The sequence below is a fragment of the Echeneis naucrates genome, chromosome 17, assembly GCF_900963305.1.
Source record: "Echeneis naucrates chromosome 17, fEcheNa1.1, whole genome shotgun sequence".
In the NCBI taxonomy this organism is placed as follows: Eukaryota; Metazoa; Chordata; class Actinopteri; order Carangiformes; family Echeneidae; genus Echeneis; species Echeneis naucrates.
Genome location: NC_042527.1, coordinates 9241358 through 9253549, shown reverse-complemented (window position 1 = coordinate 9253549; position 12192 = coordinate 9241358). Strand labels below are relative to the sequence as shown.

At 44.1% G+C, this 12192-nt stretch overlaps 3 protein-coding genes across 3 annotated transcripts in view; 1 reads left to right on the top strand and 2 right to left on the bottom strand.

Annotated features, from left to right (window-relative positions):
• The window catches only part of dnah9l (dynein, axonemal, heavy polypeptide 9 like), a 32843-nt gene extending 30989 nt beyond the window's left edge, over positions 1-1854 (top strand). The window contains exons 84-89 of the mRNA XM_029524748.1: positions 166-348; positions 570-752; positions 946-1061; positions 1186-1298; positions 1376-1516; positions 1607-1854. Of these exons, the coding sequence (XP_029380608.1) occupies positions 166-348; positions 570-752; positions 946-1061; positions 1186-1298; positions 1376-1516; positions 1607-1854 (984 nt within the window). The remainder of the gene's footprint in view (positions 1-165; positions 349-569; positions 753-945; positions 1062-1185; positions 1299-1375; positions 1517-1606) is intronic.
• Positions 1855-2128: 274 nt separating this feature from the next.
• Positions 2129-3269, bottom strand: LOC115057589 (uncharacterized). Its single transcript, XM_029524746.1, has one exon. It carries the CDS (start codon positions 3267-3269, stop codon positions 2595-2597), a length of 675 nt encoding a protein of 224 aa, XP_029380606.1. The 3' UTR covers positions 2129-2594.
• A 63-nt stretch (positions 3270-3332) lies between these two features.
• Positions 3333-11574, bottom strand: LOC115057588 (mitogen-activated protein kinase kinase kinase 20-like; the record flags this gene model as incomplete). Its single annotated transcript, XM_029524745.1, has 11 exons — positions 11182-11574; positions 9606-9693; positions 8377-8478; positions 7748-7813; positions 7577-7605; positions 7302-7439; positions 7076-7162; positions 5583-5657; positions 5367-5473; positions 3674-3854; positions 3333-3554 (listed from the first exon to the last, which is right to left on the bottom strand). Coding segments are annotated over exons 1-11 (1254 nt in total), but the record flags the coding sequence as incomplete, so codon positions are not given.
• Positions 11575-12192: the final 618 nt, after the last annotated feature.

Here is a 12192-nt window from a genome sequence, read left to right as displayed (position 1 = left end):
AGCGTCCCTGGATAAATAAAAGATCTTACCGCACCTTAAATAAATCTGGCTGAAAAAATTTCACATTTAAACAAATGCAACAAACGACCTTGTACATCATTATCTTATGATTATACTGTTATCAGGTTAATGTGATTCACCAGTTTTCTCCCTTCCCTTCTCCAGGGCTACCATGATTTCATAGATGAGATGCTGCCCCATGAGAGCCCAGTGCATTATGGGTTGCACCCCAATGCAGAAATCGAGTTCCTGACAGTGACATCAGATAACCTCTTTCGTACTCTGCTGGAGCTGCAGTCTCCTGATGCTGTGATGGGGGAAGGAGCCTCACAGACGCTGGAGGAGAAGGTGGCTTTACACATCCAATCATTTCTTAATAGAATTAGTTTTTCCTTGACAGGAATTGGAGGATGTAATTGAACCCTGACCCACTCACAAGCCCAGTAAACACACAGTAATGAAGATAAGTTGCTATTTACATTAGTGGCTGGTTAATATCTGTGGGCAGATCAAAGATCGCACATCTCCCTCCTGATGCTTGAACTTATACTCACCCCGCCCACATTCAGGTGAAAACTATCTTAGATGAGGTGCTGGAAAAACTGCCAGAAGAATACAATATGTCTGACATCACATCCAAGACAGCTGAGCGGTCCCCATACATCCTGGTCTGCTTCCAGGAGTGTGAGCGCATGAACACACTCATTTCTGAGATACGACGCTCACTCAAGGAGCTCGACTTAGGACTCAAGGTCTGTCTCTTTATACATTTATGCATGTCTGACTTCTGTTACTATATGAGCCATGATCTTCCCCATCATGCTCCTGATGGAGTGGAGGGTGACAAAGGCCACTATCCACGTACTGCCAGTTCGTTTATTGTCCATCAAATCCACCCTTAAGTGTTAAAGGCTCCCATTGTGTTGTTGTCTCTGTCTGTCGCAGGGGGAGCTGGCCATCTCCTCTGAGATGGAGAAGCTGCAGGCAGCCTTGTTCTTCGATAATGTCCCTGATACCTGGACCAGGCTGGCTTACCCCTCCACGTATAGCCTGGCTGTATGGTGTGTATTTTGTACGTCTGTATCTGCAGTGGTTTTGTTTATAATGGACTGTGATTAACACAAAATAATGTATTTTCTGTTTAAGATGTGTGAGGAACTGAATGGTTCTTTCTCTGTGCGTCAGGTTTAATGACGTACTGCAGCGATGTAAAGAGCTGGATAGCTGGACTCAGGATCTGTCTCTGCCCAGTGTTGTCTGGTTGTCTGGACTTTTCAACCCACAGTCCTTTCTCACTGGTAAACACATTATGGTGCATGAAGATACTCAGACAGTAATAGTTTAAATCGAATATCACAGCTCTTTGTGTTTTCAGCGGTTATGCAGTCTCTGGCGCGTAAGAACGAGTGGCCGCTGGACAAAGTGAACCTGACAGTGGATGTGACCAAGAAGTTTAAGGAAGAGTTTAACCAGCCTGCCAGGGAGGGGGCATACGTGTATGGACTTTACATGGAAGGTACAAACGCAGCCTTTCCTTTCCTCTCTCTCATGCGGCAGCATGCAGAATGCTCTGCTGTTTTGTCACCCATATCTATCTCATATCCAGGTGCAAGATGGGACACTCAGGCTGGTGTCATCACTGAGGCTCGTCTAAAGGAACTGACCCCTCCCATGCCTGTCATCTCAGTCCGAGCTGTGCCCAATGACCGCCAAGAAACCAGGAACATCTATGAATGTCCACTGTACAAGACAAAGATCAGAGGACCCACATATGTGTGGACTTTCAGCCTGAAAACCAAGGAGCGGCCGGCCAAGTGGGTTCTGGCTGGAGTGGCTCTTCTGCTCAGCATGTGAGATGGAGTTTGGAAGTCAGGAGTCAAAATTTATGAGGAAAATTATTTTACTGAACAAGTTAGAGATGTATCTCTTTTATTAATGGCGGTAGATATGTACCATCACTGATAAAAGAGCATCATCATTAGCTCTTGGCCTGTCCCTTTTGCACTTGTCATCAATATTGTATTTTAAGTTTAACTGAAGAATGAGCTCAGAAAAGCAAAAGCACATGATCAGAATCTTTTACTTTCTTTTTATTGAAAAATGATAAAATATACAGAGAAATGCCAAAAAAAAAAAATCACACACTAGATCACAGTTAGAACTGATAAAAGTCAAAGCTTGTTTTGAACAAATCAAATCTAGAAACTAACAAGATACCCAATAAGCAGTAAGGGGAAAAACATCAACACTTGTACCTCTTACAGTATGTTATGCAGCAGTTTCAACAGCACGTTAAATTACACAGGTTAAATCATTCTGTCAGCATAACAAGACAACCTCAACGTGTCGTTTTGCCCCTTCCTACTTCACAGTACACATGGGAGTAGTATTCATCCATTCAATAAAAAACATTAACAAAAAAATGTGTGTATACCAGCTCTTCTTCCACCGGAGATTCTAATGCACATACTGTAGCTCTGATACTGTACGTGCTCACAAGTCAAATCCTCTCTAGTTTGGCCTCTGTGTGTGTGTGTGTGTGTGTGTGTGTGTGTGTGTGTGTGTGTGCGCGCGCCCGTGCACTAATGTGTTTTCTAGTCACTGTCGGACCAGTCGAGCTCCATCATGTCCATGGCCGCAGTAGCCATGTTGAGCTTGGTTCCATGCCGCACAAGAGCACTGCTGCTCTTCACAGAGTTCTGATTGGACGATGCCCGCATGCTCACCTGGACCCCCGAGTGGCCCATGACCCCCACTTCACCTCTAATGTTTTGACCGCTGAGGTCACCTCTGACTCCCTGAACGACAACCCCCATGTCACTCCTGCGACCCCTGACCCCCAGCTCGCTCCTGACCCCATGGCCTACCACCTTCACTCCGAGGTCACCCATATTCATGTTCATGTCCAAGTCGCTGAGTCTCTCCATCTCCCCCATGCCGTCCATGTCTAAGGACAGCATGTCCCCCAAGCCCCCCAGACTGCCGTGGATACCCTTGAACATGGTCGGGAGCCTTCCTCCTTCGATCCCTCCCTCTATCCCTCTCTCATTGAGCCTGTCCCCGAGTTTTTCTATCTCCCATCCTCCCTCCTGCTCCCTCTCCCCTTCGGCCTCTCCAAAGCCCCCTGAGAAGCCTCGGACTATTGTGGTCACCCTGCTCCTTTGCATGCCTCCTCTTTCCCTGTCTCCCTCCTCCCACGTCCTCTCCTCCCTCTCCACCACACCTCCTGGGAAGCTCCGGAGCGTCACCTGCACTCGTCCTCCCTCCATGCTCCCGCCATCCTCCCTCTCCCTCTCCCTCTGCCCCCATCCTTTTTCCTCCAGGGTTCCTTCCTCCTCCTCTCCCTCCTCTCCGAACCTCCCCTGCAGCCCTCGGAGCATGATGTGGAGCCTCCCGCTGTCGAGCGACCCCACCCCCCTCTCTAGGACGGCACTGCTCCCCCTCTCGGTGTCTCCGTTGCTGAGGGTGCGGAGGAGCGAGCTGACGCCTGCACTGCTGATCCCCGTGCTGTTATCCTGAGAGTGCGAGCGGAAGAAAGAGCCAGTACTGAAGAACTGTAAAAATGAGAGAGAGAGAAGAGGAAGCAGAGGGTCAAGATAATGAACGCAAAGGTATTAGATTTTCCTTTCAGCCATCTGGACAAATTTCCATTTGGTTATTTCTAATGACTCACTGGTGAGATGTTTGAGCGCTCCATGAGCAGGGAGGTGGGACTGGGAGTCATGTTGGACCTTTCCATCAGCCTCTCCTCCCACAGCCTGAGCCTCCGCTCTCTCTCCTCCAGCTCCTTCTCTTTGGAGTAGAGCTCCCTCTCCAGCTTCCGGAGGCGTTCCAGGGTTGACTCGATTTCACACCTGTTTGTATTTGCACAGACAGAATATCAGTGATCTCTTGTGCCTTTTTACTGTGTGGCCTAGTTTTAACTGCAACTTTACCAGAGCCACAAACAGACGACATATTCTCAGATGAAGGAAACTGATATAAACTAAAATAATATATAAATATTTCAAAGGAACATATAAATCATTTCATTCAAATAAATGATTTGAAGAGAGACTTTCATGCCCAGCGCAGTGTTTGTGTACATGCTGTACACAAAATTCAGTCATTTTTTTGTGCTTTGTCCCTAAATTTCTATTCATCATACAGTAAACCAAAAGTATTTTGGTAGTATATTGTCATAATGTGCAGTTAGAGCACAGTCAATCATTATATCTGCACTGACAGGCCAATTAAAAAGAGACCTTTCGCCCATTTACACTGACAAACTTCAATTTATAATCTGTAATGTGGTAATTTTGATGAATTAAAGGTTGGAAGAAACTTTTTTTGACAGCCATACGCTTTAGCTTAATTTTTTGTTTCTCTAATGGCACTTTCATCAGACTGCATATACCAAATACTGAATGAAATGATTCACCTTCTTACTCTGAGGTCCAGAGTTCATGGCAGAATAAGCAAAAAGTGATGATTGTGTGTTTTGCTGCAGCATCACCTGCTGCCACAAGAGGCCAGTGTGGGAGTTAGTGACTGTTTCTCTGGAGCTGCATTCACAAACACAATCAGCTCTCACGGCACCTAAATATAGACAAGAGATCTGACGCACAGCCATGCCTCCTCCTGTGTTCCTGCCATACCTCCCTATTCATTCATCCCGCCCCTTCGCCTCCCTCACTCTCCCTCTTCCCTTCTCCTCCCTCCTTCGTCCAAGTTTTTCCACCCATACCCAAAACTTCACTCAGAATTGATTGCCTCGCTGTACTCCTGTTAAATATGCACAGAATCTCACACCTTCTCCCGTCTGCTCCATCCCCTACTTCTCCCCCGTCTCACCCCTGTCATCTGTCCACTCTTGTTTTCGTTCCATGTTCAGTGTTTTAGATTTCACATGTACCCAATACATTTCTGTTCCTCCCTGAACTTCTCCACTTCTTCAGTTAATACTTGCTTTCTCCACCACCTCTCCCTGTGACCCCCCCCACCTACACACACACACACCCTCCAAGTCCCTCTGTCTTTCCTCTGTGTGGTGGAGTGAGGGCAAAGAGTGGAGGAGTAGAGGAATCTCTTCCATGGACACTTTCCAGTGAGCTTATTATAGACTGAAGTAGAGTACAGGGTCACACATTCAACTTCTCTCCTGAGCTTTGGAGTCCACAGAGATGTGTGTATATATATATATATGTGTGCGCTTGTGTGCAGTGAGGCTATAAATTGGTTGAAGTTGTGCATCGAGGGCTTTTTTTTGTAGTACATTGAATACCTGAGTGCATTTTTCACAGAGACAGAAAAAACAGATTTTACTGTTTAATAATTGCAGATGGCACAGTATAGATACACATATGCATGTGTGTGTTGGTGTGTACCTCCACTGGTCCTTGTTATGTAGAAAGGAGTTACACTGGTCCGGTAGTCTGCTGTCGTTGGACATGGTCTCCAGGGTTACCAGCACCTGCTTAAACTGTGGACGCTCCTGTAAGTACGCACATGCAAGTAAGCCAAAATACCAATACCTGTTTTTAATATCTAGAGGCATGATATCATTTGGGAAAATATTCTTTTTGCATCCGTCCTTAGTTTACCTTTGGGTCTGCCTGCCAACATTTCCTCATCAGCTCAGCAAAACTTGCTGGACAGCTGGTCGGGATGGTCAGCCTCTAGATATGCAGACGCACAACCAGAAGAACCGGAGTCTTTACTTTTTACAGATAAGTCATATCTCACCACCTTATTGGTTTTGAAATTTTAAACCTACTAAAAAGACACTTCAAACCCCTGAAAACTAAAGGTGGCTCTTTGTAACATTAAATATTCACAAGTAATACACAAAAGTAAAACAAGAGTGCAGGTTTAAAGGCCTGATGCTGCAGTGTGAGTCGGGACTGAGGCACAGAGGGGCTTTGAGCTAAAATATTATTATCAAATCAAAAACTCAGGTACTTGGCTGTAAACTAAAAAATACCCTGATAGATGTCTCATTTTGACTCAATACTCGACAAAACAAGATCCCACTTCTCTCACTGCATTTCATTCATAATAACAGAAAATAACAAATACAGAAATGCCCCAGGTGAAATAACAGTAACTGCTCTCACTTTGAACTCATTGTCCTTGAAGTGGAAACCAGTCTCATATTATGAGACAAGGATCCTTTGTGACAGATTAGTTTGTCTGTTTATTTATACAGTGCTTCAGTTAAATCGTGTGTGGAGTTGAAAATCTACTCGCTCGTGAAATTGTTAATCAAGAAGGAAAATATAAAAGTGTTTGGGTCTGTCTTAGTTTCTGCAGTAGTAGTCCATGGCTCTGAGACAATGTTCCCACATTAAAGATCTTCTGGCATCAGCGAACGTCTGAATGAGCCCAGACAGCTCCAGGGTAGCATGCAGCAAATGGAAAGAGTTTTCTGTGGGGATTAATCCTAAAATATCACAACTGTGAGTGGAGAGAGGGCAAGTTAAAGGGTCAGGAAGAGGGGAAAATCAGAGGGAGACTGGGAAAGAGAGACACAGAGTTATTTAGGGAGAGTGTTTGGAGATTATCCAACAGCTACGCAGGAATCATGTTCTCTGAGTTGCTTGTTGGCCCCCAGCGTGTGTGTGTGTGTGTGTGTGTGTGTGTGTGTGTGTGTGTGTGTGTGTGTGTGTGTGTGTGTGTGTGTGTGTGTGTGTGTGCGCGCGCGCGCATGTGTGTGTAGGCAGGCAAGTCAATAACTGAAATATATATACTGTGTAACTATCATCCCTCACAGCCCATGAACTTGTTGAATCAACCCATCTCATTCTCTTTCTCTCTCAGTCTCCCTCCTTCCCTCCCTCTCATGAAGGCTTTAGCCGGGGGCAGTCTGGCCCAGCTCCACTGCTGTGTATCCAGGCCTTACAAGAGCAGAGAACTGACATCAGGCCTAAAAATACCAATCCTCGGCCTCACCAGCTCACAGTGGAAACCATGAGAGCATTGCATTGTTCCTGCAGCCTTCCCCACCTCTGGTTCCTCTATATGCTAACAAGCTGTTTACAAAGGCGTGCACACATATGCCTGTGTATGTGCGTCAGTGTGTGTGTGTGTTTACTACCTCTTGTTTTTCCACTACCAGCCACGCAACCTGCAGCCCTTCAAAGCCTTTGAAAGGAACCTCCCGAGTTAGCATCTCCCACAGCACCTGGACACAGAAAAAAACCGTGCAGGCTCATTCAGAAACACACGAGTGCTTCTTCAGTGCTGCTGCTGGTTGCTCCAAACACAGCGTATTTCATCTTTGGCCTTATAGTGCTGACATTTGTGCAGTGTGACCAACGCACCACGCCGTAGGAGTAGGTGTCACAGGTCTCAGACACAGGCAGGCTCTGAATGACTTCAGGAGCCATCCAGGGGAACGTGCCCACCACTGTCATGTGGGTGGTATGGGAGAGGAACTTAGACGCCCCAAAATCACAAATCTGAAATCCCAGCAGAGAGAGAACACAAGCTGTGAGGCTGAACTGAAAAAAAAAAAAAAAAAAAAAAAAATATATATATATATATATATATATATAATATCTACTAGCCCACAAATCACAAGGTGATTGTTACAAACCTTCAGCACTTTGTCTGCTGTCATTACCACTGTATAGGAGGGAACAGAGGAAACAGTCAAATCCGTGTGATGCTCAGACGTTTCGTACTACAGTGGCAGGTCAGACGGCAAAGAGAACTTGTGTTTAGATGTAAAATAGAAAAGGAAGCAAAGTGATTTCAATCTCGTTACCATTTCGTGACTTGAGGTCTCTGTGAATGACTTTGACCGGAGCTTCAGCGTGAAGATAATGCATCCCTGAAAGAAGCATAGGAGGAAAAATAAAAAGCTCTGGACCACAACAGGCGAAAAAAAACTTCTTTGCTAACTTGCTTTTTGCTATTCTATCAAAGATACTCGTTTATTATTGCAATTTCCCAGTCTGGGATAAATAAAGTATCTATCTATCTATCTATCTATCTTATCTTATCTTATCTTAAAACTCCTCAAGTAGGTCTTCATTCTTCTGCCATTATTTGCCACTGGAGTCATCAGCAAAGTTGTCATGTGCTCTTGCATTTATTTATTTTTTTTTTTTTTCATTAGTTAAATCACAGGCTAAAAATTGCTATTTAAGTAATATTTTGTTGCCTAGTGTAGTTTTTGCTTTTCTAATTTACCTTTCATTAAGCTTATTAAATGGAAAGAGCTCACTGTTTCTGAATAAACAAAAGTTGCAGACTGACTAAAAGTGAACTAAAAAGCTGATTATATCTTTCCCTCTGCTACACGATTGGGAGTAAAGTGAAGCAAAATGCAGGAGCCTGCTGCCTGATAAAATCCTGGCACAGGGACATTTTAGTAGATTTCTTCTGCTATACCTTTGGCTATCTGTATGGCCCAGGCCATGATCTGCTCCATGTCCATCTCCTCACTCTGCTCACTGGAAAGGTACTCATACAGAGAGCCTCCACTCGCATATTCTGTAAGACGCGAAGAAAGTGTTATTACAAGAAACCTGCTTTTAATAAAAGTGAAACAACACGTGTCCACACTCAGCTGCACTTTCTGTTTAATGTGATCATGAGCAGAATGAACATGATCAATCTGATCAGATCTGTCATTTAACCTCATCTACTGGAGTTTTCTCAACACTGTTTACTGACAGATTTAACATCATATTCATAATGCAGCTACACTAAACATCCCAGCCTGAAAGAGGTGAGACAATTTCAGGGCTTTTATTTTTTTTTTTTGGAAACTGGAAATAGCACAATGTGTGAAAAGTATCAGACACAACTGAGTGTGGGACACTACACATACCTAAACAAGAGAAGCCAGTTCACATTTGCGGAAAAGTTCACAATCTTCACACCCTAACTGTCTAACCCAGATAATCTCTGGACATCCACCTTTCCCCACTTCCTGTAATGTTGACAAGTCAAAGAAACAAGTTAGGTAGCGTCCAGTCAAAGCTGGATGTATCCCGATGGGTAGAAAATGGTAAAATATGTCTCCTTTATGAGTAAAAGTTACCATTTGCAGACTCGTTGGAACCAGAATCTCTTTTCTGCACTAATTCTCACTGGTATTTCTGCTGTACTGTACAGTACTGTACTTATTTTTAGTAATTGTTGTACTTGGTAACACTAGTTATTGCTGGACAAGTTTGCAGTAGTGTGTCGTTGCTTTATCTTAACCATATGACCCCATCAGGATTACAGCGACATCCAAACATGCTGGTCTCAGTTACAAATGTCCTGCCAGGAAACACAGCAACAACCGGCACTCAGAGTTACTCTCCCATACTTCAAAACACACACATAAACACTGCTCCACCATCACAGCATGTGCTAATGTAGCTGTAAAGTGGCACGTCAAGGACCAAATACACACCAGTAAAGTCGATATACACACAGAAAACAGTCTGCAGCAGCTCATCCCAAAGTCTGGCCCAACCTTTGGGTTGAACCCTAACCCAAAGATAATAATACACATTTCATTTGAATTTGTTTAAAAGGTAACCTTTATTTGAATGAGGTTAGGGGTTAAACAGCCACACTGAGGATTCATGGGTCTCGCGCACAGACACACACACACGGGGTCTGACCTGTGACAATGCCATAGTTGGGAGATTCCAGCACGGCTCCATAAAACTGAATGATGTTCTTATGACTCAGGACACTGAGAATCTCAGCCTGGACAGTGAGATGAGGAAAAGAGAAACAGGCACATGAAAAACTGATTTAAGTTTGAATTAGACATCTGAACTCAGGTCTGAATCTCTGTTGTACCACAGGTTGAATCTCCAAACAAAGACTTTTAACACAACTGTGACAAACACGCCATTAATCTCAACTGACAAACAGGTCATAACCTCTGCATATGTGGAATATTTAACTGTTGCCAAGGAACACAATAACTAATCATGTGCACTAAAATATGGTCACAGTAACTCATTTCCAGCATGTGGGAGGTTATCAGTGTGTACAAACACACAGTGTTTATGATTTTACACTTGCAGTTGTAGATTTGTGAATAAAATTATGGAATTTAGTGCGTTCAAGAACTCAAATACTGATGTGCTGTTTTAAGTTGTGTTTCTATAAAAACATGACAATTGCTGTAAAATTAAATTATCACATCTCCACAAACTGTACACACTGTATTATAACACATGGGTTGTTGTGCAGAGTAAGTGCTTTTACTTTACAGTTTGTCAAAACTGTCATTTAATTGTTTAATTGTATTATGGTATAGTCTTATTTCTCCTGGTCCAGCGTCAGCTCGTATAGTGTGGTGCAAACATCAGATGAAATATGATTTCGTTGTTCAAATGCTGCTCCATTTCACATTAGGTGTTCCAGCAAAAGACTAACGAAGAATCCACTAAGCTGCGGGTTCTCCCATGATCCATCAATTTGTATTTACACTTGAACCACACACACAGTGTTTTACACTGTCTTGTTTATGTATGGATGTGAGAAAGCGAGTGTGTGAGAAGTAAATCAAAGGAGAAAGCAAACTCTGTGACAGTGCACTAAACTCACGATCTTCCAACTCTCTTGATTTGTTTCTAAAATATATATATATATATATATATATATATATATATATATATATTAATTTTAAAACACTGTTGCCACAGTAGTAGCACCATGCCCAATTCACCCACAGGTGCCTCATTTCCTGACGCTGCATTGTACCGCTCCAGGATTATTAACATGGAGGGAGGTTGAAGTTGGATGACCATCAGGGTCGTACTCATGGAGTACCACCTGGCCCTAGACTACACATTGTTAGAGCTCCAGATGACCACACAAATCGCCCTGACATACAATGGGAGGAACAGGGGAGTTCTGGCATCAATAAATCTGCACCATGCACCAAAGAGTGGGAGGAGGAGGGGGGACAAAGAGAGGTATGTTTAAGATAAACACATGTTCAATAGCAGACAACATGAGAGGAGGAGGGGCAGGGAGAAAGGGAGGGGGCTTTAGGTTCAACTGAGAGAATCTTGGAAACCAGTGGACACTGACTTGTGTTGACGCTCACAGCACTGATATGTCACACAGGAGACGCATTAACAGTCAGCAGTTTTGGATGTTAATATTTTGTGTGCAACTCTGCCCACACAAGTGTTATCACTGCTCTGTATGTGTGTGTGTGTGTGGCTTCCCACTTACCTCTTTGTCAATTTTCAGAAGTTTCTTCACAGCCACTTCTTTGTCCTGGGATACCCAGAGGGCCCTGTAGACGCTCCCAAAGCTGCCTCCTCCACAGTTTTCATAGAAAAGCAGGTCCTCATGCTTTATCTGCACAAACGACGAGCCAGGGGACGACATGGCATACTGACTCTATCTCACAACACACACACACACACATACACACGGAGGAGCTCAAAAAGCCTGCGCCCTCGAGCAAAAACTGCTTTCCCAAAATTATATACAATTCCCAGAGCAGCAAGGAGCAAGTGAAGGATCAGTAAAAAGAGGTGGAGTAGTTTCCTCTATGGGGTCTGAGTGGATGTTGTCAGTCGTCAGAAGAGATGAAACCAGAAAGTGCTGGAAAGAGAGAGAGAGAAGTTTGCTCTGTGTGAGTCAGGAAAAGTAGAAGCCCCGCTGTCACCACCACACAAGGTATTACATTGCCTGATAGTGGTGATCGAGTGTAACTACAATACAGAGCAGACACACGTGGAGTGCAAAGATGGAGGGGAGGTGAGTGTTTGAGTGTGTGTAAATTACAGTTTGCAGTCGGCCTGGAGCAGACACACGGCTCTAATATGGTCACTGGCATCCAGGGCATTCCTCCTTCCTGGATAACTGTGGCTATATAAAGATGCCCATACACTGCATGCGCACACAGACCCACACTCATAGATATAGACCTATGGTCTATGGCGTGTCAGACCCAGTAAATCAGTTGGCAACAAGGTTGACTGCCACAAATACCTAAATCCATGTCTCACACACTCGGCAGCTAAAAACACACACACTCACCGCAGAAGCCAGGCAGGGACAGTGTGTTACTGAACACGACAGGAATGACCCAGTGACATCATCAAGCAAGACAGTCACACTGACATCACCATGCAGGGGACAGGTGAGATCAGCTTGGGGAGGTTAAGGATACTTCTCAGCTGCTGACAGGAAAGAAGTGTAAAAGTAGAACTTCACAGTGATTCACTGAATGGA

Coding starts and splice junctions, on each gene's coding strand:
- LOC115057589 (XM_029524746.1), bottom strand. CDS start 3,269: ATGGAGGGAGGACGAGTGCAGGTGACGCTCCGGAGCTTCCCAGGAGGT.